The sequence below is a fragment of the Rhea americana genome, unplaced genomic scaffold (assembly GCF_003343005.1).
Source record: "Rhea americana isolate MKP2758 unplaced genomic scaffold, rheAme1 scaffold_37, whole genome shotgun sequence".
NCBI classification, from domain to species: Eukaryota; Metazoa; Chordata; class Aves; order Rheiformes; family Rheidae; genus Rhea; species Rhea americana.
In genome coordinates, this window is record NW_028186501.1 from 4,212,330 (window position 1) to 4,236,860 (window position 24,531).

A 24,531-nucleotide genomic window follows, 5' to 3' on the forward strand; every position below is an offset into this window, starting at 1 on the left:
GAACACCTTTCTCTCTTGCTCCATTCACATGTCAAGTCCAGATTTGCTGCCAAATGCACCCACATTTCCCTCCTAATGGAAGAGCCCTCATCATGGGGTGGACCAGAGTACCCTAAGGGCAAACACGGAGGTGAGAGTATGTGACCCAGAGTAATTTCAGAGTGACCTGGCCTTGCCTGTCACCTCCTTGCCCTGGAAGTGCTGGAGGCATGCCCTGGCTGGCACAACCACAGCTCTCAGCAGGSCAGCTGACGACTCCCTCATGAGGCTAACATCTGTAGAGAATCTACCAATAAGGCAAAGCAACACTGGGCTGATGCAGGAGTTTTGCTCTGCGTTGCTGTTCAGACTTGTTGAGTGACAGAAGTCCTGACAGCCACACGGAGGTCTGGTTTGACTCTTGCCCCAAACCAGCAGTGTTGAGACAGGCTTGGAGCAGAATTTGCAGAATAGCACTTTATGGTGTGGGTGAACCCATCACTGTGATGGATCTTAATAGATCCCAATTTAATCTTGCTTATAAATTGTAAATAGGCAAAGTAGTAARTGCCATTGAGAGAGAGATTCAATGGCAGGCGGGTGCATGAGGCCCATGGTGTCAGGGATTGGGTAATGGAAGAAGAGGCGGTTTTAGCTAAGACKCAGCTCATGTGCATGTCCTTTCCTGGGAGCCTCTTGAGCCTTGGGACCTCATACCTGCACCCCAGGGTGCTGACTGGCTGGCGCCTGGGACCGGAGCTCAGAAGAGAGGGTAGGACGAACCCCACAGCTGGGGCAGTCCCACATCTGGAAGAACGTAAAGGATGGCAACTGAAACTTGTGCTCAGAGAAASTTGACACAGCTGTGTTTTGTAATGCCTTTTTTTTCAATCTATCAAACACATTATTTTTCAGMGATATTATTATTTTCTATCAATAGAAATTAGTGTCTCTAAGGAATCCTCTTAGGGGGCCTGTTGATTTGATTTTAAAGCAATGCCTTACCTGGCAGGCAAACAGTCATACTTAGTCAACTGTTCCAAATCCCTTGCATGGGGCACTAATTTCATGTGTTGGTATTTTTGTCCCTGGACTTCACAAAAATCCCCTCYGTCAATGTAATTTGGCATAAAGACCATAAAGCGTTGTGGCCACACTGATCTGCTGCCAGTGGCATGTTCTCTAGCACCATGCAAACTGAATTCAAAGAAACCATCACTGAATGTGAAGCCTGTATTAAAGATAAGCCTGGTCAGAGATTAAGCCTGGCCTGCAGCTCACAGCTCAGATAGGAACGTGGCTCCCGTGGTTTTTAGCAYGTCTAAAACCCTGGCTGGGATGGCTCTGAGCCAGACAGATTTTCTCACATCTAGGGAGACCCTCCTAGGCCCTATGTGGTGTGTTCACACTGTGGGGGCAGACGAGATCACAGTCCCCATCTGAATTTCTCTTTTTTTTTAATTGTAATCAGTGAGGTAGGAGCAGGCACTCTTTTCAGCCACTAAACATAACGCATGTCCTCAGTTTGTCTAAAGTTCTTTATTTTGTAGTATAGGAAGCAACAAGATGTTATGGTGGTGATTTCTCTCCTAAACTCTCCTTGCATTAATGTAAGCCAAGAAAGCCAATGCATGTCTTGTATCCATGAAAAAAAAAATTAAAGTGCATAGTCAGAAGAAATGGTGACACCCAAGGAGAGAAATAGGAAGTTCAAGCTGCTAAATTTAATATGAACTAAATAGGAATAGTTTATTTTCTTTCTCTATATACAGCTATAGCAATACTCACTGATAATTACCAACTTGGATGAGTAACACGCAGAGTATCCTTCCGGAGGTAGATTGCAAAGGTAATTAAGCCATACAATGAGGGAAAATTTAGKCACTTACTTACAGTAATTTCCAAAGCAGTTTTCCTAAACTACCCGTTCCACTACAGCACTACAGGCAGACATTACTGAAACAACCTGTTAAGTGCCATACATACAGCAGAAGGAGAATATCTTTTTAAGTAGGTCTCAGCATTCCTATATGAGGTTTACACTGCAAGATAYAAAGCATTGGCTAAATCCATAATTTTTTGATAGTATAGGGGGAACACCAGGTCTACTGGACTGTAGATGACCAACTCTCTGACAGGAATATGAAAATCTCTTTAATTATAGAGAAAGCAATGAACACTCCCAGGTTACCTACAGTAAAAAGGTTTTGAGAAAACAAGGAATTTGCAATTGAAAAAGCACAGGCTAAGAGATTGTCCTGCCACAACCACCCAGTGCTTTAAGACTAGCACCTACTAGGACATCATCTGGTGCAGGAACCTCAGGACTCGCATAGATCCTCTTCATGGACTGGACCAGTTCATAGTCTACATCCCCAGATTTCAAAGCATTTTATCATTCACACGGCCTACTTTAGCCATAACCTAGCAGATCCTGCCAACTCCTTTGGAAGAAGGCCAGCCTATTCTTACTCATGCAACTAGGTGTGAAGTAATATCTGTGCTCACTCTACTAATTCTGATTGCTGCATTTCCATCAAACAGCTTTCCATCAAACAGGTTTTTAAAGGGTTCCCGTGCAGAATCAAGCTGYTTAGTGGGTTCAGCCACTGCAGCCATGGAGTAAGTGCTTTGTGCTGTCTGTCCTGTGCATTCGTCCTTCTGCTGAATGCTGCTCTGAGGGCAAAATCCAGAACCCTGGGTCATCTCTCAGCAGGAGGAACAAGGAAGGGTGAGTGGACTTCTGCTATGAGAGCTATTCAGTAATGTTTATCTTTCATGGTATGAAAGCAGTTAGACCCACAAAAGGGGATCCTGAAGTGAGGACAGAATATGCTAGTAATGCTCAAAATGGAATCAGGAAAAGTTAGAAAAGATAAGGGAATTGATGAGCTTTGCTGCCAGTGCCTGCTTTCCTCTGCTTATTTCTGGAGACTGTTGGGCGTGAGGTGCACTTGCAACATGTACAAAGCTAGTACAGCTGGCATATTGTTTTCCGGGCTTCATGCTTTTAGATGCCTCAGCTGTTGCTAAACATTACTGCAGCATGGAAAGCTTTATTCCCCTGCTAGAAAATCCTAGAAAGCTCCRATGACTGTACTATTGCATGAAACAGGGACAATGCATAGCTCTGAAGGTCCCTCTCAGACGTGCTCCAAGGTATTTGCTCCCTAGGCTCACAGTTACCCACCACTGATCTCACTGCAGGCTGGGAACAGCAGCAGCSAGGTCAGCAAATTGCAATCTCTGCCAGCCATAGCAAATTGCAGTATCTGCCAGCTGCAGCTGTAAATTGCAAATGCTTCAGTTTTTGAAGTCCTGMAGAGATTGGGAGCCAGCGCCTGTAGGCTGGAAGGCCATCGTTCCTGGGCTGTTCCCAGAAGAAATGCTGTCTATCCTTCTTCCCTGCTAATTCCACACAGGGGGCTCAGTTCAAAATAGAGTAATTCTCCAGAAGATTGGTGCCCCTGGAGCTTCTTCTCAAAGTTATTTTTGCATGGTGAAAGCGTCCAGCATGGAAATTCATGCTGGCGAAGCTGTTCTGCAGCTCCCTGTGGAGCTGGTTGGTCAACTTGTGTTTGCCCTTGCACTCACCATTGGTGTCCGTGACGGACAACGCTGGGACGATAGCCCCAGTCCTGTCCCGTGTGCTGCAGCAGTGGCTCACAAGCATCAGTTTTCGCTTGGGCGCCTTTTGGGGCAGCTCAGCAGAACCAGCCAGCCGAGCCGCCTTCCTGGGGCTTCTGTTCTCTCTCCCGATAGCTGAAAATACTGGCAAATGTTTCTTTTATTTTCACTATTTCTCCAGAAAACCCCATTTCCCTTACTTCACTTATTTCCTGAGCACCACTCATTGTTCTGCTTATTTAGTTTAAAAGGTTTCAARTTGACTAAAGCCCCCCCAAAAATAACAGGGCTCTGTCACCTCCAGACGCTGATGCGAGCCCTGAGCCAGTCCTGTAGCCCATGCGTGGGCTCCCGGGAAGGGCTGCTGCCCCCTTCCATGGGCCACAGCCAGCGCTTGGAGTCTTCCCCGAGCTCATCTGGGTTTTACATCTCTGTATCATAGGCAATGTTACTACGCTTGTTCAGGTTTTTGTGGAAGAATTAGCATGACTCTATTTTCCTTTATTTCTACCGTAGTATATGTCATCTTTACTTGAAAGGAAAGCACAAAAAAAAAAAAAAAAAAAAAAAAAAACCCTCCACCTTATCTCTGGAAAATCAAACTATTAAGAGCATCTTTTCATGTGTGATTTTTGCAAGCTGTTGCGTCTTGGTAAGTGTACCCAGCAAGCTTAAACCAAACTGTATATTATCTTTGGTTTTCATCTGCAGGGAATCATTTTTTCTACATAAAGAAATTATAGAGAGTTTCTTGGAAACACTACAGCGAGCTGCAGATTCTCTCTTGAGACTGACATCTATGCTGACTATCCCCAATACAGGCTAAAATATTGACTTGGAAGTTTCACTTGCAAYGAGATTTGGGAGGCATTTTCAGTCAGCAGGCATTAGAAGAGAATACATGTGTAAATACTTACATATAAACCAGAAACATATGGGACATTAGATGAGGATTTCCAAAGGAGCCAGAGGGAGCTGCCCGTAGAAGACCACAGCAATATACTTGAGTTTTCTGTGTTCACCTTTTCCGAATAGCTGTTCTGGGCTGAAATCTTACAATTTTGTCCGGCATTGAGTTGCAAGTTGAAGGTTAAGCCGGCACAGCGGGCTGGTGATGGCTTGGCTCTGGCAGCCCGGCCAGYGTAGGGAGCTCTCTGCCCTGGCCTCGCCTTCGGCTGCTTACTGATGACATCCTGGAGTAYGTGGGGAATTTGAGATTTTCCCAGCCACAAAGCTTGAAGGAAAACAAAAAGCTTCAGAAAGGAAAGCGTCAGGCTTAACCTCAGCGGCTGCACGCTTTGGCAAGAGGCCTTTCGAGGCTCGTAGTCTGCGGTTTTATGGCCTTGGAGGGATGTGGGTTGAAACAGTCGCCTTCCTACCTGATGCAGTCTGAAGTTAGGATTTTAGCTATGATGAATTTGTTCTAGCTTTTTGAGTGGCAGTCCAAAAACCTCTATTTCACCTCTACACTTTGCTCTGTTTGCTCACAGAGAGATTAAGAGAGAGGAAACAWGGGGAGATCAGGTACCTGAAAATGACAACTAAATATAATCTGCTGATTTTTATTTAACACACAAATTGCAACATATTTATGAAAATATGTTGTCATAGGTGGTCATTAAAATTAAGACTTTTAAAATATCAAAACTGTTTAAAGATTATATATAAAAAAGCTTGTTTTTTTGCTGGAGTGGCAGATAAAAGGGAAAAGTAGTTTTATTTTAAGTCACTGCATTTAATGCTGATACTTGCTGATTCATCTAAGATGAGATTCTATTAATGCAAGAAGGTAAAAAGCTGAAAGATCAGAATCCAGCCCAAAGTCCTTAATAGAACAACAAACCAGAACTCTTCTCTACAGTCAAGCAAAAAATCTCGAGCAGCATAAACTACTCATCCCCAAGGCCCCATTTAAAGATTCAGTAGAAAAACATTTATCATTATAAATCTTTAATTTAGCCCAAGTTTCTACCACATTATTCTAACATCCGAAATTCGAAGACTTTCAAWATAAAATTAATTAAAACAATTTATAAAAGTAAGAAAGGTAGTAACTCTTCAGGATGTAACTGAAAATCAATTGTAATCATTAAAAAGACTTGCACTGATTTCCATGGACTTTGATCAGCCTTTTAATGCTGCAGTAGAGCCTAAACTCTCAAGAGAGGCCGCACAACCAGTGCCACTTAGTCATGTGCCTAATCCAYTACTGCTGTAATCAATAAATGGAAAGTTAGTTTCTGTGCCTGTGTGACTGCTGGTGATTTCTAATTCACTGYAAATATAAGACAGCTTCTCTAGGAGCCTATTTACCCTGGAGGAACAACAGTGCAAGAAGCCTCTCACTAAGCAATTAAATGGAGATGAAAAGATATGGAGATAGCACTGGCACCGCCAGCAGCTGCAGACTCCAGGGTGGAATCACAAGGCTCGCTTAGCAGCTCACGATGATATTTCTTCTTTACTTACTTCAAATGGGATGAAGGGAAGGACAGTTTTCCTCTCAGGCCGAGATTACCACTCTTAACCCTTATCCCAGATCTTTCTCACGATCACACTGCTCATTTTCTCTTAATTATGGCATTTTTTGTCAATGAGAACTGGGAACCCAATTTCATCTGGCAACAAACAAATTCAARGAAAATGCTGCCTTTTATCCTCCCCACTGCGTGGAGGTTTCAAGAGTAGAGACTGCATTAGGTCTAATGAAGTGTGTATGGACAAACTCGCAGAGAAATGGCAAGCAGAAGGGGTTATTGAGCCTAATAGCAAACGTTCTTAATAAAATTAACACTCTAGCCTAAAGACAGGAAAAAACAATTTTGTTTTTTTGCTTCACATTGCAAGGAGCAGTTCTCTGTTTTCCAAAATCTCGTAGGTTTCCCAACTGCCAGATCAAGAGCACTCACCTAGGCCATTTCCTTTCGTTCCTTGCAAGTTCTACCACTTTGATTCTGAACTGGTAAGAAAAATACAGCTCTTGTCCTTTTGGGCTGTAGCACAGGAAGAAGTTAACAGATGCAAAATCAAGTTTGCTCATACACTCGCAGATGACTGGAGATTTGGGCTTGGCCTTTTTAATTCTGTGATGAAATGTTTAATATGTCAGATCTGGTCTATTGGCTGCCTGGGGAATATAACTACGTCTCATGTATGGAAGGGCTTAACTATGTACCTCTTGTGTAGTTKATGCTACCAATTATTTTCACTTACAGAGCATAGCAACTATATTGCAACTTTATTCCTAAAGAGAAAAGAGGTCCATSAGTGAACTGTATTATCCCATTTTTGTAAAGTTCTTGCAACAATACAGCCTACCAGCTACTAGGCAAAATTTTACTTCTAATGGACACACTTTCCTTGAAAACAAGAATGAAGCAGACACTCCCGGAGCCCTGCCCCACTCTCCCCATGGCTTCTTACAATGTCCCTTACACAAGCTTGGCGGAATCAAAGATGCTTGTGAATTCTGCTCTTTAAAACCATGGTAAAATTGCTTCTTCAGCCATCTGAGAACTGTCCCACAAGTGTTACACACCCGTTATTTTGTGATGGGATAGATGCTTCARTCCAACAGTTCTAGCTCCTGCCATGGGGTTGTGCTGGCCTAGGAAACAGGAAACGTTGCTTTGTGTGAGCCAAAAGCTCTTTCCTCAAGCGACACCTACCCGTCAGAGAAGCCTCTTTACTGCATTGCAAGGCATCACATACTCTGGATCACAAACCAATGATTTTWGCTCTTCTCAGAAAGCCAAACGCCTTGACAGATGCCATTGCCTGGCTCGTGAACACCACCCATCCCTGCAATACGCTCTTGCATGCATCCTGCTCCAGTCAAACACTGGTGCACTGCTGTCAGCTTTAGCTTGCCAAGGGAGGGCATCTGCCTTTAGCTAGCTGTTCCTCTGGGCCTGTTTGAGAGCTGTATCTGCCTAATGGGATGTACACTTCCCACGCAAAACCACCTAAGGAAGAACTTTACGGAACAGGCATGAAGAATCCACCCCAGCCCGGAGAAGGTCTGCAGTGCTGGCAGGGGTAGAAAAGACAGAGCAGCTTTTTTTCCCCTTTCAGTGCAGGCAGCTAGCAGAGGAGAAATACCCAAACGACAGGCAAATGCCAGAGAAAAGAAAGCAGATTGCAACTGATGTTCTCTCTTTGCAGGACAGTTTGCAGAAAGAGCCCACTCAGCTTTCAGCCAGGCTGACCAGCAAAAKGTCAAAGCTTTTAAAGGAGAGCTTTGAGGCACACTAGAAGGAAGGAAAGGTTAAAAGATGAAGCTGATCATCTGAAAGAAATCAGACGGGATAACATTTATTCTGCCAGTGACTGCCACTCAAAAAAAGAAAACTTCTGGGACCACAGAAACCTGTATCAGTCGTTTAACCTGATTTGGAGACTTCACCTGACAGAATTTCCAAGCCAATATTGTTTCGGTCACTTAGGAATATTTTTGCATCTAGTTCTTTCTCCTTCAAAGCGAGAGAGTGGAACAGCACATTGCATTTTGGCATTTGGAGGGCCTGATCTGTAGCTTTGTATTGGTGCATTTACATTCAGCGTTGGTGAGCTCAGCATCAAGGACTACGGGATTGTACACCGGGTGCAGGAGCTGTAATTCAGCCAGGCAGCTTCTCCAGACACTGCTCCAGACTGGGTAGTCTCCCTTGGTCTGGGAAACTGAGTTCTGCAGCGTCAGCAACRTTCTTTGCAAAAGGTCTTGCTTTGCATCCAGGGGAGCGCGAGCTTGTCAAGCATCACTTTGTCTTCTGAGGAACTCTGGCAATGCTGAACTTYATTGTCTATTTGCTTTCATGGAACCACGATTTACACAAACACAAGAGACAAAACCCACAACTGAAAAAAAAAATGCTTTCGTAGAAGATTTTTGACCATTGTTTCCTGTTGGGGAGTGCTATTATAACGTTCAAATTAATCACTTCTGAGGAGCATTTGTGAATTTCCACAGTACTAAAGAAAAGTCACTAGAGTAGGTGACTCAATTCCACGTTTGATTTTTCTAAAATGCTGGCCAAGCTAGTGGGAAAAAATAGTGGGCACCTGGTATCAGTTTTATAATTGGGTTTTTCCATATGAGAATGGGAATTTTGTGCAGACTCGATTAAAAGGAGTGTCCTCCTATTCTTCTGTCACCCATCAGACCGAGGTGCAGGTGAATGCCAGCATGCTGTCATACGTGCTCTTCTCTTGTTTGCTGCTCTCTGTGCAAGCGCACAATTGCCAAGTCAGCGAAATTATCCGCTTTACAAATCATCTGCTTGTAAGTGGTYCTTTAGCACCTTAATTCAGTAAAAATGCATACTTGTAAATGATGTGATAATAAATACTGATTTATCCTGTTATTCTTTCAGAATGTGCAAGCTGAAAATGTGCAGGATAAAAATTCTGTAAATTGCCCATGTAAGGAGCCTGCTGCCAGTGTGAGTAAATCAGSTTTGAGGATATCACGAAACTAAATAGCAATTTGTGTATTAAGTGTTAGCAGTGCTGAATTTTAATGCTCACTCTTTTCATTTTCAGTCATGTTTATGTCTTTCTATTCCCGAGGTAAGTAAACACTCTGTTTTTCTAAGTTACTGTAAGTGTTAAAGAAGTTAAGTAGTGTCTGCTTCTGCTGAAGCTTGTTCATTCTGCTCCTCATGTAAGTTTTGCTTTCACTTATGAGGAAGATTTTTCATATGTGAGCAATAACTGACAACAGAGCTGGGTGTTTTCCCTCCGGAGGGGCAAAAGCGGAAGTCCTTCCACCAGCCGTGGAATTAGCCAAGCCCCGAGTTAGGCAGAAGCTCTCTGTGGGCTTGATGTGCACATCTGCAGCTCCAGGTGCACGCGTCGAGAAGCTCCCCGAGACCCGGCTTCACGGTTAGGAAACCCTTTGCAAACCTGGCCCGGGGACGCCGTGCCTCCACACGCCGCTCCGTCTGCGTGCCTCTCCTCAAACGGGGAGGGGGAAGGCAGCGTTAGCAGAAACGCCGCTGCCCACAGCGTGCCCTACGGCGGGAGGCTTTCYGTGAGCTGTGACAGGTACTCCTGCCCGCAGACGCGACGCCCTGGCGCTTCACGCCACCCCCGGGTCTCGCGTCGGTTCTCCCGACAGTACAGGCTATGTTACGTTTCTGTTGTGATGTGTTGTCTTGTTGAGGAATACGCGTTTCTTCTCCCTTGGTAGCTGGGTACAAAACGCATCCTGGCCGCTTGGCAGCTTTCTCCGACACCTTCTCTGTTTGACAGGCTGGCCACGAGTTGTCATGCTTTGTGGAAGGGACCGAACGCATGATGAAAACCAAYACCAAGTCAAAGGAAATCCTTCAGTGGCTTCATCAATCCTTCCAGAGCCAGCTGGACAGAAAGTTCTGTGGTGTAAGAAATTTCTTATTTTTCTATAGATATTTATCTTTTACAAAAGAGAGGCTTTTTTATAGCTTAAATACTTGTAGTTGTTTGATTAAGTTCAGGTGTGTTTTAATGCCTCTTATATACAGAGGCCAGATTGGACATTGGAGCACACGTGGGGAGTGGAAAGCTATTGAACTTGCCCGAGGAAACGGGGAGATGCCTTGTCCCATCCTGCGCCCTTTGCCGTCTCCAAGCAGCACGCTGGGAAAGGAGCTTCATTTAGATCGCTTTGCTATTTTCCTTTTYCAGAAGGTGCTGCTACACTAAATAATGCTGCTGTGAAACCACGGGGGAGGCGCGCAGCAGCGGCAGGGCTCGGCACAGGCTGCAGTCAGCTTMTGTCCTTCCACAGAGCATTAGACCCACGTGAGCTCCAGCTTCCTCAAGGATGCCTAGGCACTAAACACCACTGCCGCCGGTAGCATCCTCAGCCTAGCGACACTGCTCGGAAGGCAAAAACTCCTCTACACCCCGTTCTGAAGCAGTGAAACACCTTTTATTTTTACACGGAGCAAAACTGTTGTGTAAYTGAGTGAAGCAGCCTAGTCGAAGCGACATGAGCTATGACTGCGCTGCAATCCAGTTTCACAGCGCGYGCATCCGCCAGCCCCTCTCACGCTCGCCACTCAAGGAACAGCTCTTTAGGAATCATATTTGAAATCCTTGATTACCTCCAAYGTATATTTTAAACCCTACGTGCTATGCTTTGTTCCTTATAAAATGTTTAGTAACCCAAACTTTCTGCTTTCTTCCATCACAGCACCTGTCACACAGTAATCAGTGCCAGTCCAAAACCAAGGGAAATGTGAAGCAGTTCTTGACTGAAATCCTGAAAACCTATCAAGCGATCAAAAAAAATACAGCTTGAAAAACTAAAAGCTTTACCAACCCAAAACTCTGAGATGAGAACAGGAAAGGGGAAAATTATTTATTGTATTTATTATGCACATGAAATATAAAAGGTAGAATTAACAATTGCTAAAAATCAATAAAAATAATTTACATGAACTCCAACAGTATTCAAGAGTTTATTGTATATACTTTACATTATATACATTCTTATTTCATAGCTGTACAAAATAATTAAAAATTGGTCAAAACCAAAGCTTGACTGATTTTTCAGCTAAGATTTGGGAGGAAGGAGCCCAGGCAAGGAGAAGGTAAAAATAGTAGCGCTGAMATTGTATTTCCAACTCCTGGGACTTATTCAGCCATTGGCGTTAGTTATGGTTGTAAACGCTCCTGACACTGTAGCATTGAAGCACTCTGAAAGATTTGCACATCCTCTATTCACGCGCGAGAACATTTCTGTGTCTGCAAAGCTCCAGTCAATGAATTTCCCTCTTGAAAGATGTTACAGCAAAATGCACACGTGCTTTCAAAGAGCAGAGTGGGCGAGTGTTTTGCTGGTAAAGATACAGAAGGCTTCTGTTCGCAGATGTGAATGTTTTCACAACATCTTTTTGTTTCACTCTGACCACTGGGTAATAACAGAAAGATGTGTGTACTGCAGATTCAAACARTAACTCTGTGTTTTCTTTCTACATTAGGTTTACTTTTTGACAATCTGTGCACCCTTAGTAAATTGCTAGCTTCTTTCCTGCAAGGCTGCAGATTTTCCTGCTCCAAGCCACTTTTCTTCTTCTCCCTCCAAATTTTAATTAGTGGAGAGCTCATGAATATCTTAATATACAAAAACAAGAACATACCCAAGGTTAATCAGAAGTTCTTAATGGGCTTATTTATTTGGAACATCTTGTGGCTCCCATTTCTTTCTCAGGACATATTTCATCTTGTCTTTGAGATATTTCTATATTGCAATGAGCTTGGGTRTGCTTCAATATTGTCTCTCCGCCCATCTCAACAGAAACAAAACAGGCAAAAAGGGAACCTTGCTGGGGAGAAAACATGTCAGAGGACAAGACTGTATCATCAGCCACGTATTCCAGCCTTACTAATAGTTTCTTAGACTTTTTCACACAAAGGAAAAACCCAAGCAGGTGATTTCTCCACCACCTCCATTGGAGTATGTTAGATTCTCAGACTTCAAAGACAGATATAGGTTATGTAATACCCTTTCTTCTTTCACCATGAAATGTGGTATTGATGGAAGGGACATGGCTCTAGGAACCAAAGAAGCATGGAAACAGGCATCAATGACACTCCTCTTCTTAAGGTTTTCATTAATATGGTTGCGGGGGAAAAGAGAGACGTGCCAGTAATGACAGAAGCATATAGACTGGAAAGGACTTCTGGAGATCTAGATCATGTTTAATAATGATGAAACAAGACTGAAATTACAGGAAATGCATTTTTATATAATTACATAAAGGCAGTTAAAATTATCATACATATTAGACAAATGCATTTCTTTATTTGTCACCTGGTTGAGGTAAAATAAGAAGATAATAAATATTAAAATACAAAAGACCATTTCTATGCTAATCCCTACATAGATGAAACCCAGAAAATAAGTAACTGCTTTATCTTTCTCATATTTTCATATCTTCCTACATGTTGTACTCCAGATTCAGATCAGACAGTTTCCCCTAACTGTATACTTTGGATTCTAGTCTRAACAAAAAATCACCAGCATTTTTTATGAGGATCTGACTCATAAATCAGTAAAATACTCAGGCATGCTACTGACTTAAGCAGGCAAAAAGGTCTCATTAACATCCACAGATCTTAATGAATTTGGGGCTCAGTACGGTATCTGATTTTAGACAGATTTCCAAGTATCTGTTGAGCAAATAATGGTATTAGTCTTGTCAAGTGCAAAGTCCAAGTGATTTTAGTGTTTCTGTGATGCTTTTATTTTCATATCTTTGTGCATGTATTTCACCAGCAGTGTGTCTGGACACAAGGTATAGCAARTGTAAAAGCTGAAGAATGATGATTCATTTTTATAAACGAGAAAAAGAGCTCCAAGGTCCCAAGGCTGCAGATAGCTATTCTAGAACATGTTTACAGCAGTTTGCAAGAGAAAAGAAAATTCTGTATCTAATACTTTGACTCCCAAAAGAATTTCATTAAAACTAAGAGAAAGATACAGTAATTGTGAAAAGTGACATAATCAATTTAGTTCTAACCACCATGACTGGCACCAAATAAATGTAGTCGCCTTCCAGTTAAATCACTTCTGCAACATAGCAGTATGAAACTCTTGTGCAGAATGCTAGAGGCCAAACACATTTACTAAACTGCAGAAGATACAGCCACAAAACATCTGCTCATCTGATACCTCAGTTTGCAATGTATGAGAGAAATGATCATCATGCACTTAAAACATTCAGTGCCGAACTGCACAATCTGATGTAAGTGTCCCCCTCCGCCCGCCCTCCGCCCCTGTGCACATGCCCCTCACCTCTGYGAGTCTGGGCTTTCCAGCAGCATGGTTACAAATCTCATCTTAAATTTGGATCATGTTCAGGATTTGTGGTCATTTCTCCCAGAATTATGACCTATGGCTCAATAGTTGYTGCATCTGTTTTTCAAATAAGGCTGAGGAAAGTCTAGAAATGCCTGTGCAGTGGGACAGCTACGTGCAAATATCAGCTGGCTCAAGCATAGCGCTTTTCCTTGGGTGGARTCCCCCCGCTCTGGGTGTCCCAAGCCTTCGCTGCTGCTCCTGGGCTGTGTAGGGGCTTTGGAGAAAGAGTTGCCGTATCACATTCACTTGTGCTGCTCCCCAGCCTCATGCACACCAACACAGATGCATGTAAAACACCCTCGCAACTGTGTACAGTGTATCGCATGCTGCAACCTCATAGGGTTTGCAGCCTGGGGGCTGCCAGGAAAAAGACTGCAAAAGGGGACAGGAGGACTATTAGGGAAGTATTACTACTGTGGCACTTTYGGGTAATAGTAGTTACTCCAGTAATTCTCAAACACTGTAGAWGTTATGGAAAAGGCTGACATGAGGGGTTCAATTATATCTGCACGCTCTCCTCYGACCCCAGCAATCTAGACCCCAGAAAATACGATACTCCTTTGCCCTCCTCTGATTTTGCCCTCTGCCTCCCTGCAGGCACAGTCATACCTGCTCAGTGGGACTCAAATACTCTTCAAGCCCCTTGGCAGCCCAATGGGAAAGGCTGGATTTGTCCAGGTGGGGGCTGAACTCACTCCTCTGTGGTTCTTGGGCCAGCCCTGCAGCAGATGTGGGACCCTTCTAATGCCTGGGCGCACTTTCTCTCTCAGTTTGGCTCATGCTAGTATTGTGAAACTGCTAGAAGAAAACAAAAGGAGACAGTAATCCATTGAGATACTTAATTACTGTAACAAGTACCATTTTCTGTTATCTCAGTTATCTTTCTTTAGCACAGTGTGTCATGCTATGTCTGAAGGAGAGGAAGTGGCATGGGGTGGGGGGACAGAGGAGGTAAAGAAGACCAGATATCTGTTATACAAGATGACTTGCTTGCACACATGCATTATATTGTGGAATAGATTTGCAAAAGGGATTTGACGATCAGCCATAATTTTAGGAAGAGCCCTTCCTCCAACTGTGCACCTCAGTAGGTGGTAAACACAGAGGTAAACAGTACCTGCTTTCTTCTAGAACATGTATCTCACAAGATTTTTGGCCAATTCCATGATACAAATCACCACAACGATATGTTTTTTTTTTCACATTAGTAACAAGTGATGCTAAATTGTATGTTATGAGTGAACCAAAGGCGCTTGAAAGGAAGTTTCTTGAATCCTATTACATCAGCCAGAGCATACCCCTTCCTTTGAAAGGTTTCACTGGTGACTGTAGTCAGCTGGAAAACCATTAACAAGCTCTGTTGTTCCACAGTAGCTTTTCACAACTTAGGTCAGGCATCCAGTTAGGAGCATAGTTATCTTAAAACTTCTAGTGTTGTCTTCAAAAACCTAACAGGGCAGGACAGTTTTATATGCTCGTATCTCTGCTACGAGACCCATCAGGGCAGAGACATGATTGCAGAACCAAAACTGTTGTGCTCCAGTCTAGCAGGCTTGGCTCCTCGCAGCTCCATGACCTGCTGCAGGACAAGCCCAAGCCGTAAACAGTGTCAAGGRTCTAATAAGAAAGATGCGGTCTCCTGGGGAATGATAGGAGACTACTGGTTCAGAAGGCATTTTTGGACAGGCTATGATTGCCCTACTTCCTCTCGTATATTCTTGGTTTTTGCTTTTCAGCTTGTTTTTTTCCGAGCCTCTTGCACCCCTGTAGGAACAAGTCTTGTATATGCTGTACTATAAGGAGAGGCACTGGGCTGCCATTCAAGTGCTTCGCTGTCATAAATCATACTCAGTATTTAGAAGTAGATTTACATATTTGTATAAGAAAGCTGATCTTATCTAGCTAATACTCACAACACCCTTCCGAGGCATGTAGACAAGCCTCACGCTTTTAGTTTTACAGTAAAGTAAGGAAAGAAGAATTTGGGGAGAGGGAGAACTCATTTCTCCCTAACAGCCAGCATTTGACACTTGTCTGAAGACTGTAAGATTTGCTTGCAGATCTCAACCCACACCAGCGTTTAACTCAGCTGGACATAAATGACAGCAGTTATGATATCATGTCGTGCTACTGGGAAGACTAAACCCAAAGTAACGACCCTCTACCTCCTGCCAGGTGAGCCCATCTTCTCTCTTCATCTCCAACTTTTGATCCAATCAAATAAAAAAAATCTCCAAAAGTTAGAACTGAAAATCTACATTACGTTTATGGGCTTTTTCTTATGGAGGCAACCACAGCGATGATCTATGCATTACCGAATGGCTGTTTTTTCATGCAAGTGTAAGTTCCACAGCGTAACCTGTACACCACACACCAGTTCATACAATAAACCTTTGTCATCTTATCAGAGCTACTGCCAATAATCCTGAATGTTCATACTACTGTTATAAGGCGCTATTCTAAGGATAACTGTTGTCTTCTCCCTGCTGGGCCGCAGACTGGAATGCAGGTCATCATCATCACAGCTCAGCAACCAGATCAGTGAAAGGGCTGGAAAGAGATGGCAAAATGTCTGACTTGCAAGCTATTTCCCTAACCACCAAACAGCATTTGTATTGCCATGAGGGCATTCTTCTCTGGTTCATATGCTGGCTGTAAGAACCAAAACCACTTACAAATGAACAATGTATCTCATCGTTTCTGCTGTCTTAAATCTGGTATCGTAGAAACACATGAAATAATGCTAAGTTTATATCAGGCTGTAATCTAAAAAAAGTGACAGTAAGTAGGAAACTATGTTAAAAACTATTTTCCCATGTAAAATATTCATGAAGTTCTTTTTACTCATGTCAGAAAAAGCATCAGCAACAGGTTTCACAAGAAAATAGGTATCATAGATCTGTCTATTGTGTTCATATTTGTTATTTTTAATTTGATAGCTCTCAGACTAAACAAATAAGTTTCCAGGAGTAATAGGTCAACAAAAAGCCCAGGAGTGAGGGGAGTTTCCCCTGCTGCCCCACAAAATTGGAATTGTAAAAGAGCAAAATAACAGGGAAATCATGACTTAAGAGAAGCAGATAATGATCAGTCTATTTCTGACTTTGCAAGCAGCCTGTGGGAGAGAAGAGAGATGTTCTGTCTGACTTCAGGCAGGATATAAATCAGCCACTTTGTTTTCAGAATGTTCCACGGTGGCAGAAAAAGCTTCTCACTCTGTGATTTTCCTGTGCTCCCATACCTTTGACTTCATACTATTAAGGAAAATGCAATGAAGAGAAAAGCACGAAGACTTAAATATTCCTGGAAACCACAAGGTATTTTTGGCAGCATAGGGCAACTAGAAATAAATGCTATGATGTTCACAGGGAAGGAAAAGTGCAAAAGCGTAATTGATTTTTATTGCCTATTTAGAGGCAAGCACCCTAAACCTAAAGGATTAGGTTCTTTGATACATCTCATAATGTCTTAAGAAAGGCATTTAGGACTTAATCATTCCTTTAATCTGATGTCAGCTGAAGCAGCAGAAGGCTGTGGAACTGTTTGGGGGAACAGGGAGGGATATTAGGCATTTTAAATTGTAGTTGTCCTGCTTCTTGCAGGCTTTATGATATTGGTGTGCCAAGAAGGACAAGATGGGCAGGCAAAGAAAGATAATCTTCTGCAGCTTGCACAATAACCCTTTCCTAATCTATATGCAATTAAGATTAAATATATTATATAGATACACACACACATATATATAGCACAGATTCTGCATACTTCAATATAATGCACTCAATGTGGTTCTTCGAGAACAAAGATGTGGGGAAAAAAAGTAAGAATCTAGTAGACTTCTTGGGTTAAGTGGGGGCCATAGCTAAAGACAGCATTGCTCTTTGTAGCTGTTCTTGCCACCTTTCACCAACTTAGCTTCTGGTCAACCCTTGGAACAATCTAGGAGATCAGGAGATCTTGACAAATGCTGAAAATTTTGCTATCTGCTAATTGTCTCCAGGAGGTGGTCCAACAGCTGGGAAACACTTGGGCTTTGGAACAAGCTGGCAATGCAAAACAGAGTTTCCCAGGGAGTAAAAACTGAGAAATCCCCTTGCTTGAGAGGAAACTACCAGCAGTGTGGAGCACTGTGGGTAATGCAGGAGCAAAAGGCATGCCATGAGAATGCCCTAGCACATACTCCTTCCCAAGAAAGACCACTCAGCCCTGTACAGATGGTTCTGGGAAAAGAATTTTGCTACACTTATTACAAAAAGGCAAATAGCACTAGTAAAGGCCATCTAAAAGTGTATCAAGACACAAACTGAGTAACAAACGAGCAACAGCACACAAAACTATTATATCAGTTAAAAGATACAGCCTTGAGAGGGTCTTCACCTCTGATAATGTGTTTATTCTGACATCCACATTGCTGTACTGTGTGGTAAGTCCTAACAGCATGAGACATGCTCATGACTGTACACCTGGCTTGAGGTCTAGCCTTATTATTTGTTGTTTTCTTGGACTAATCCCAGACTTTTAAGATCTTCAAAGTTTGATTGTGCAAACATATTTGTCCCATCAGGTTAAACAAACAGAACAACGGTATGCAGGTGTGGTGCAAAGAAATTAAGAATTGGATTGTTTAATAAATCAGACATGCAGATTATAGCCTTACCATATATCAAAACTGACAGATATCCATGTGATTTGTGGTTCAGTATGCAAACTCAAGTTAGGAGAGCTGACTTCTCCTGTTACAATGGTTTTACTATCAACTTATCGGAATCCACAGTGTGCTTCTTGAAACTGGTATATGTCTCCAAACATCTATTCCCATTTTCCAAGCAAAATCCATACTAGAGTTCTTCTGGGAATCAGCCCTGTGATGCAGGATACCGTCTCTTTCCTCAAGGGCCCCAAACTCATTGCAACATATCAGCAATATGTTGGCGACTGCTAATGTATTTGTACAGTACCATGAACCATAGGTTGGGGATGTTCTTCGTGATGCAACCCAGCTATCTTTGAAGTGTAGCAGTTGTACAGAAAGAAGAAACCCTTAAGGGAACTCAGAAACTCACAAGGTTAGCTAGCAAAAAAGAGTGAAAAATAGATGTGATACATCTGAAAGACAAACCAATCAGGACTGCATACTACGACTATTACTCCATCACCCAATACATACTGGCACAGCACAGTAGTTTCTTACAAGTTCACAGATAGATGGTGATCTGAAGAGCCGCTAGAAGCTGCACTTGAGACAACAGAGCTTAATGAAGCTGTATGAGGAATCTGACTCACCCCAGGGGCAAGCCAAAATAGCTCACACAGGAAGATTGCTACTGATTCCTGGGAAACCGGCTATCCTGAACTGCTACAACTTAAATAACTAACCCAGATCCAAAACCAGTTACCGAGTTGCCAAGGGGTATCCTGCAAGCTGTCCATGGCCTGTCTTCACTAGCAAGGGGCCAGAAACAGTAGCTAGGTTTTCAATACAAGTTTCCACACTGTGTAGAATTTATTAATGATGTATATTACATATGTTCACGAAGGAACTTGCACATATATTAGCAGGCTTTCTGCAGGATTGACAAATGGGACTGGTTTGGGAAGGGGGACACCAGGGAAACATATGTGACACAAGGTTCTGAGCACAATGGATGTTTTCATGTTAGAAAGATCTGGATTTATAGGTTTATTTATTTTAGAACAAGGACTGTGAGCAGACTGGATACAATCCCTGTTGCTGCCACTGACATTTAGCAGAAATTAGTAACTAATTTATATCTGAGTTTTCTCCTTTAATGAACACAGTTAACAAGGATCAAAGAAAATGCATGCATACTTATTCCTACGAATTCTGGGACAGATTCCAACTGGAATCAAGTTTTGGCTGGCAAAGGATTCTCTGCAAAGGTGAAAGGCAATCCTAGACTTGAACCAGAAAGTTAAAACTCTGGGCTGCTCAAAACTAATGGTTAGAGTATCCCCTGCTGGTCAGGGATTGCCGGGATGCAGTGTGTTTTGCTCAGTCTATGCCCTGCTACTGTAAGCTAGTATTACCTTTGAGATTTACAGAATTAAAGTGTGGGAACAAGGACAAAATGCAAGTGTGCAAACCCATGAGCGTGAGGGCAGTATCTGCTGTCCTACCCTCTAGGTTATTGTTCCTTATTTCTATGAAAGACTTTCCTTCTTTGCTAACTAGATGACATATCTATTTAAATGTAGATATATTTATATACACACACATATATCTCTCTCTTATACACATGCATATCCCAATAGCGTCTCCACCAGGCTGCACAGACCTCTGGTTTCAAAAACTGAATCATAGCAACAGATACACGAGTTCCCTCTTGTGTCCAAGTGAAGCTATAGCAACTCCTTAAAGTAATGCCAAAACCACAGAAATACATGTTGAAAAAATTACACTTTTGATGAGCAAAGAAACTATTCAAACTGCAGAGAATAAGCTAGTTACACATTTTGTGTCCACTAGACAACTCTCTATTTTGAAGCTTTTATAGCAACTATGCACAGTATAGAAAATGAATTAACATGACTATGTCTGTGGAAGACTGTCACAAGTATGAATCAGAAAGSAAGATAAAACTACTAAAGCAAAAATATTGTTGCAAGAATCCTAAGCCCTAAAGTCAACAGAGTATGGAGGAAACTGGTGAAAACTCTTTTATAAGCTTTATCTTTGTTATAGACTATTACATGTTCAATTCAAACACATTTATAGGAATGTATGTGGAAATAGCCTTTTCTTTGGTTTCCAGTACTCAAGGCAATCACACTACAGTATTTATCTAATAAAAAATGATTTCAAAATTGTGAATCAGAGAATATAACTACTTTTCAAGAATGTTAATCTATGTATCAGCACACTTTGTTTTCCCAGAGGAAAACAACAGCTGAACTGGTTGACGGTTTATTTTTAATGCTGCTTGGATACTGTCCAGTCTGAGGATGTTCAGCATGTATTCTATGAATAATTGGTGGGCAGAGTTGCCTATCAAAAGTGTCAGGGCCCTGAGTGCACTAACAGGCCTTAATGGTTCTGACTGGAGTCACCTGGGACCTCTTCCCCCACCCACCTACCCATGGGCCAGGACTGAGCATTTAAGCTCAGCCTGTGGCTTTCACTCCTTCCTCAAGCTGCACTAGAGGAATGCTGCTCCTGAGGTCAGTTGTGGCCAAGCCTGGCCATGGGCCTTGTTGATCTGGACCCTGACCTGTGGATTGACTTTGCTGCTTGACCTCAGACTTGTCTCAGCACTGTAAGCTTGCCTGATGATCTGTGCTCCTGGTTGAACCTGGCTACCATCTCTGGGACTGTTCCAGTTGCCTTGTTTGGGGGTGATGGGATGGAGCCCTGGCTAGTGAGATGCAGCCCTACTGGCTGTGGTACTACCCTGTCTTCCCATCCTTTGGGGAGCAGCCAGCCCATGCTAATGACTGAAAAATTGAGCTATACTAGTTAGAAGAAATGACCCAAAACTTAGCTTAGAGATTAAAACACACTGCTCCTGGAGGATTTTAATAACCTGCCTGTAGCATACCAATGGAATAGAGAATCTGTGCTATGCTTAGTATCTTCAGATAAATTGAAAACTGTGTTGTGAGGGAAAGGACAAACAGCATCTTTATCAATAGTTTCCTCATTTGTTTTGCATCTTAACTGATAGAGTGTTAATTTTACCTATTATTAGTGTAGTCCAGAAGACTATGTCTGGGTAGTATACAAAAATCATTTTGTAATACACTATCTTGCACAAGCCATCAAATGAGGAAAAATAGATAGTTGGAACTACTTTTGGTGACTTGCTTTATTTTTGAAGACAATTTTAGAATGAGGGTATATTTTTAAAAGCTTCATTGCAGTTGTTATAAAGATCTGTTTGTACAAAACCATGTCCTACAACTTTATAAGAAAGGAAGGCATTTGTATACAGGTATGTAAATAAGCAATCATTTAATTTTTTTAATTGCAAATATAATGTGGATTGTAGAAACTTTTTGTAAAAGAACTTGGGTGATTTCTATTCTGAAGGCAGGTTACTGGTCACATGCTTGTGAAGCAGCCGGTGTTTAATGCAGTAGCTAACAAGTCTCCAGCAAACTTGACATACTAACCTACTTTCTGGGCATGACTGCCATTTGCTAGGTTAGTTGTCTTTGTGTATTTTAGATGATTAGGGCTGCAGTTTTGATCATATAGAGTGTTCAGGCTTTACGTTAAGAATGACAGTAAGTTACTGAGTTTGCAATAGTTTCTGAAATACATGGCTCCTTATAAAACTAGCTTTTAAAAGCAGGAGTGAGGATATAATCTTTATTTGGCCTAGCACAAGCACATACAAGTGAATGTACAAATGCAGCTGCCTTCAGAAAGCAGATTGATTTGGAATGTCATTCAGTATGGCAATGATACTGTCTCCCTGAAACTTTGTGGCAAAATGAGGCAATGATGGTATGAAAATGTAAAAGTTTTGCTGTGAAAATTAATTATACTGAGGTTGGTCTGTCTTCTAAAAAGTGCTGGTGGAGGGATTTGTTTCTTCTGAAAACTACTGGTATGGTTTATTGTTGTATAGTATAGTGCACATATTTAGTTGATCTGACAACCAGCATCCATGACTTTTCCCCTTCATTTTTTTCCAATTGTATTCTTTCTTCTGGAGTCCTTTTATTAAAACTAGGTGAAGAAACAGCCAATAATTCTCCCTTAACTTTGCACAGTTTTTAGTCTATTTGAAATGCATGGTGTACTAACTGTTTATAAGCTGTGAGAGACATCCTTCCTCAGTTCCATGAAAATTTCAATTTCCTGAAAGCTTTCCTATACTGATTAACTTGCTAGTTTACTCATTGGTTGCTTTTCTTAATTATTATTTTAAAGCCTAATGATAAAATGTGAATATCACTGTTGATCAAACTACACTATAGAACTAGTGTGATATTTGTGTTATGATAAACATGAGAAGCAAGTTGAATATTCCTTTCTGTAAACTTGTTTCCAGGGTACACAACCAGAGGGCAAGTGGTAGAGGGGCTAAGCTTGACTTCTCATGGTCATCAAGAGATGGGCAGCCTGCAGAAAAGAGTTTTAGCTGAGTAAGGCATGCATTCAGTGATGCAGTTTGCCTTCAGCTCTCTGCATCTTGTGTGCAAGATGAAGAATGTGGAGACAAAGCAGCAGCTCTGTACTGGGCACTGACTTGATACATGGAAGATGAGTAGATGACAAACTGCTGGTTTGCGTATCTCTGCTTATTTCCTCCTATCATCGATAGAATCGTATCTGTTTTTTTGTTCATATATACCTGCATTTTAGAGCAATCATACCCTGCAAAAACAAGCTATCTGATGTTTTCATTTTAGGTTAGACACAAATTATATCTGCAAGATCAACAGAGGAAACTTCTACATAGAAAGCCTCAGAAAGATCAGTCTAGCTGAATACTCTTAAGTAGAAACCTGTTTCTTTACAACAGCCCAAAGGTTATTGGCAAGGCACTGAAGATAAACCTATGATGAGTTGATCTAGAAATGAGCTACAAATCCCTATTAATCTGTCTATGATCTACCACCTATTGCTCTCTGCAGTTACTGCAATGCTAAATGTGCTTCTGGTAACAAATTAATGAAAAACTAGTCTGTAAAAATGTACTTGGAATGAAATGGGTAGAAGAAAATTATCCAGAACTTAATCTCTTACTTTCTTGAGACTCTGATTATAATATGGGCTAAGGACTTTATAGCTAAGAGCATTTTTCGTAAGTTTTTAGTGATAAATTGGCTTTTAAATGCACAGTGGTTTTGTTATGTTACTGTGTTTGAGGAAATTATTGTATCCTTTAAAGAATACAATAGCCATTTTATGATGAATAGTCTTTTCRGTTTCTATTTTACTAGCCCTTTAATATGCTTTTTAAAATTCCCAGATCTGATGGAGGAAATCTTATTTTAACATCACACAGAAAGCTGGCAAAATGCAACTAGTCTCATAAAAGAAGAAAATCTACCACTTAAATGTTTCACTTACTGTTTAGTCTTATCTGTTTATAACAGGACACTAAAATTTTGTTATTGGTTAATTATATATGCAAGATCCAGGAAATCTGTAGTTGCTAGTGCCTTTTGTAGCAGTCACTAATGAAATGGATTATTTTAATATAAATACCATCACACAGAAGTATAAAACAGTGTTAAAACTATTTTATGCAGTATGTCTGCATAGATAAAATTTATTATGCTTCTAGGTAGCAAAATAGAGGTGTGATTTTTTTTTTTTTTTGGCAGCTCCAATTTAGACATATGACCTTGGCACCTTTTGGGGCAATACCTAGCTGAAAAGCAGTGGTAAAACTCGTTCATACTCAATCTTCATTCAAGTTGGAAATGAGCAGGCCAAATGACAGCCAAATGCTGGGGGAAGGCAGAAATGTTTGGCACCCAAAGGGTGGTGATTGCTCTCATACACGTTTGGGGGCTACAGGCTGAAAGTACCAAACTCCTTTTTTGCAGTGTCATTAATGTTGTTTCCCAGATATCCCAACTGGAATGGGAGAAGCAAGGAAGAAAAAAAAATCCATGTGGGTAGAATAACACCCTGACAATGTTCCAGGKACCTCAGTAGCAGCTCAAGTCCAGRACTGTGTAGCTAAACTAAGATATGGAGCAATGTGCTTCATGCTGACTTTTGGCCTCAGCCAGCTGCAGCTTAAATGACCCCTCGCCTCCTTGGCAGAGGCTTGGCTCCCCTGGCCATTCCTGAGGAGATCCCCAACTCTCTAGACTGGAGGAGGCCCCTAGGCAGGAAATGACTGAAAATTCAAGGGATTTTTTTTAAAAAATGGTGGATGATACCGAGCCTGCAGTAAGGGCTAAGAGCCCCCCCCCCCACACACACCTGAAGTATGGTGGGGGGAGCAGGAGGCAACGGAGGGTGAGGGACTGGAGCCCTCCAGCCCGGCGAGGAGCGGAGCGGCACCTCCGCCCCCCCATCTTAGCCACGCCGCACCGGCCCGGCTCGCCTCGCCGCGAAATGGCGCCCGGCGTCACGTGCCGCCGCCGGCGCT

General features: G+C 42.0%; 1 protein-coding gene across 1 annotated transcript; it reads left to right on the forward strand.

Annotated features, from left to right (window-relative positions):
• Positions 1-8,548: 8,548 nt before the first annotated feature.
• Positions 8,549-11,027, forward strand: IL9 (interleukin 9). The gene is made up of 6 exons (XM_085312820.1): positions 8,549-8,596; positions 8,768-8,887; positions 8,979-9,047; positions 9,148-9,174; positions 9,859-9,987; positions 10,784-11,027. The coding sequence occupies exons 2-6, from the start codon at positions 8,792-8,794 to the stop codon at positions 10,889-10,891; spliced, it is 429 nt and encodes a 142-aa protein (XP_085168946.1). The 5' UTR covers positions 8,549-8,596; positions 8,768-8,791; the 3' UTR covers positions 10,892-11,027.
• Positions 11,028-24,531: the final 13,504 nt, after the last annotated feature.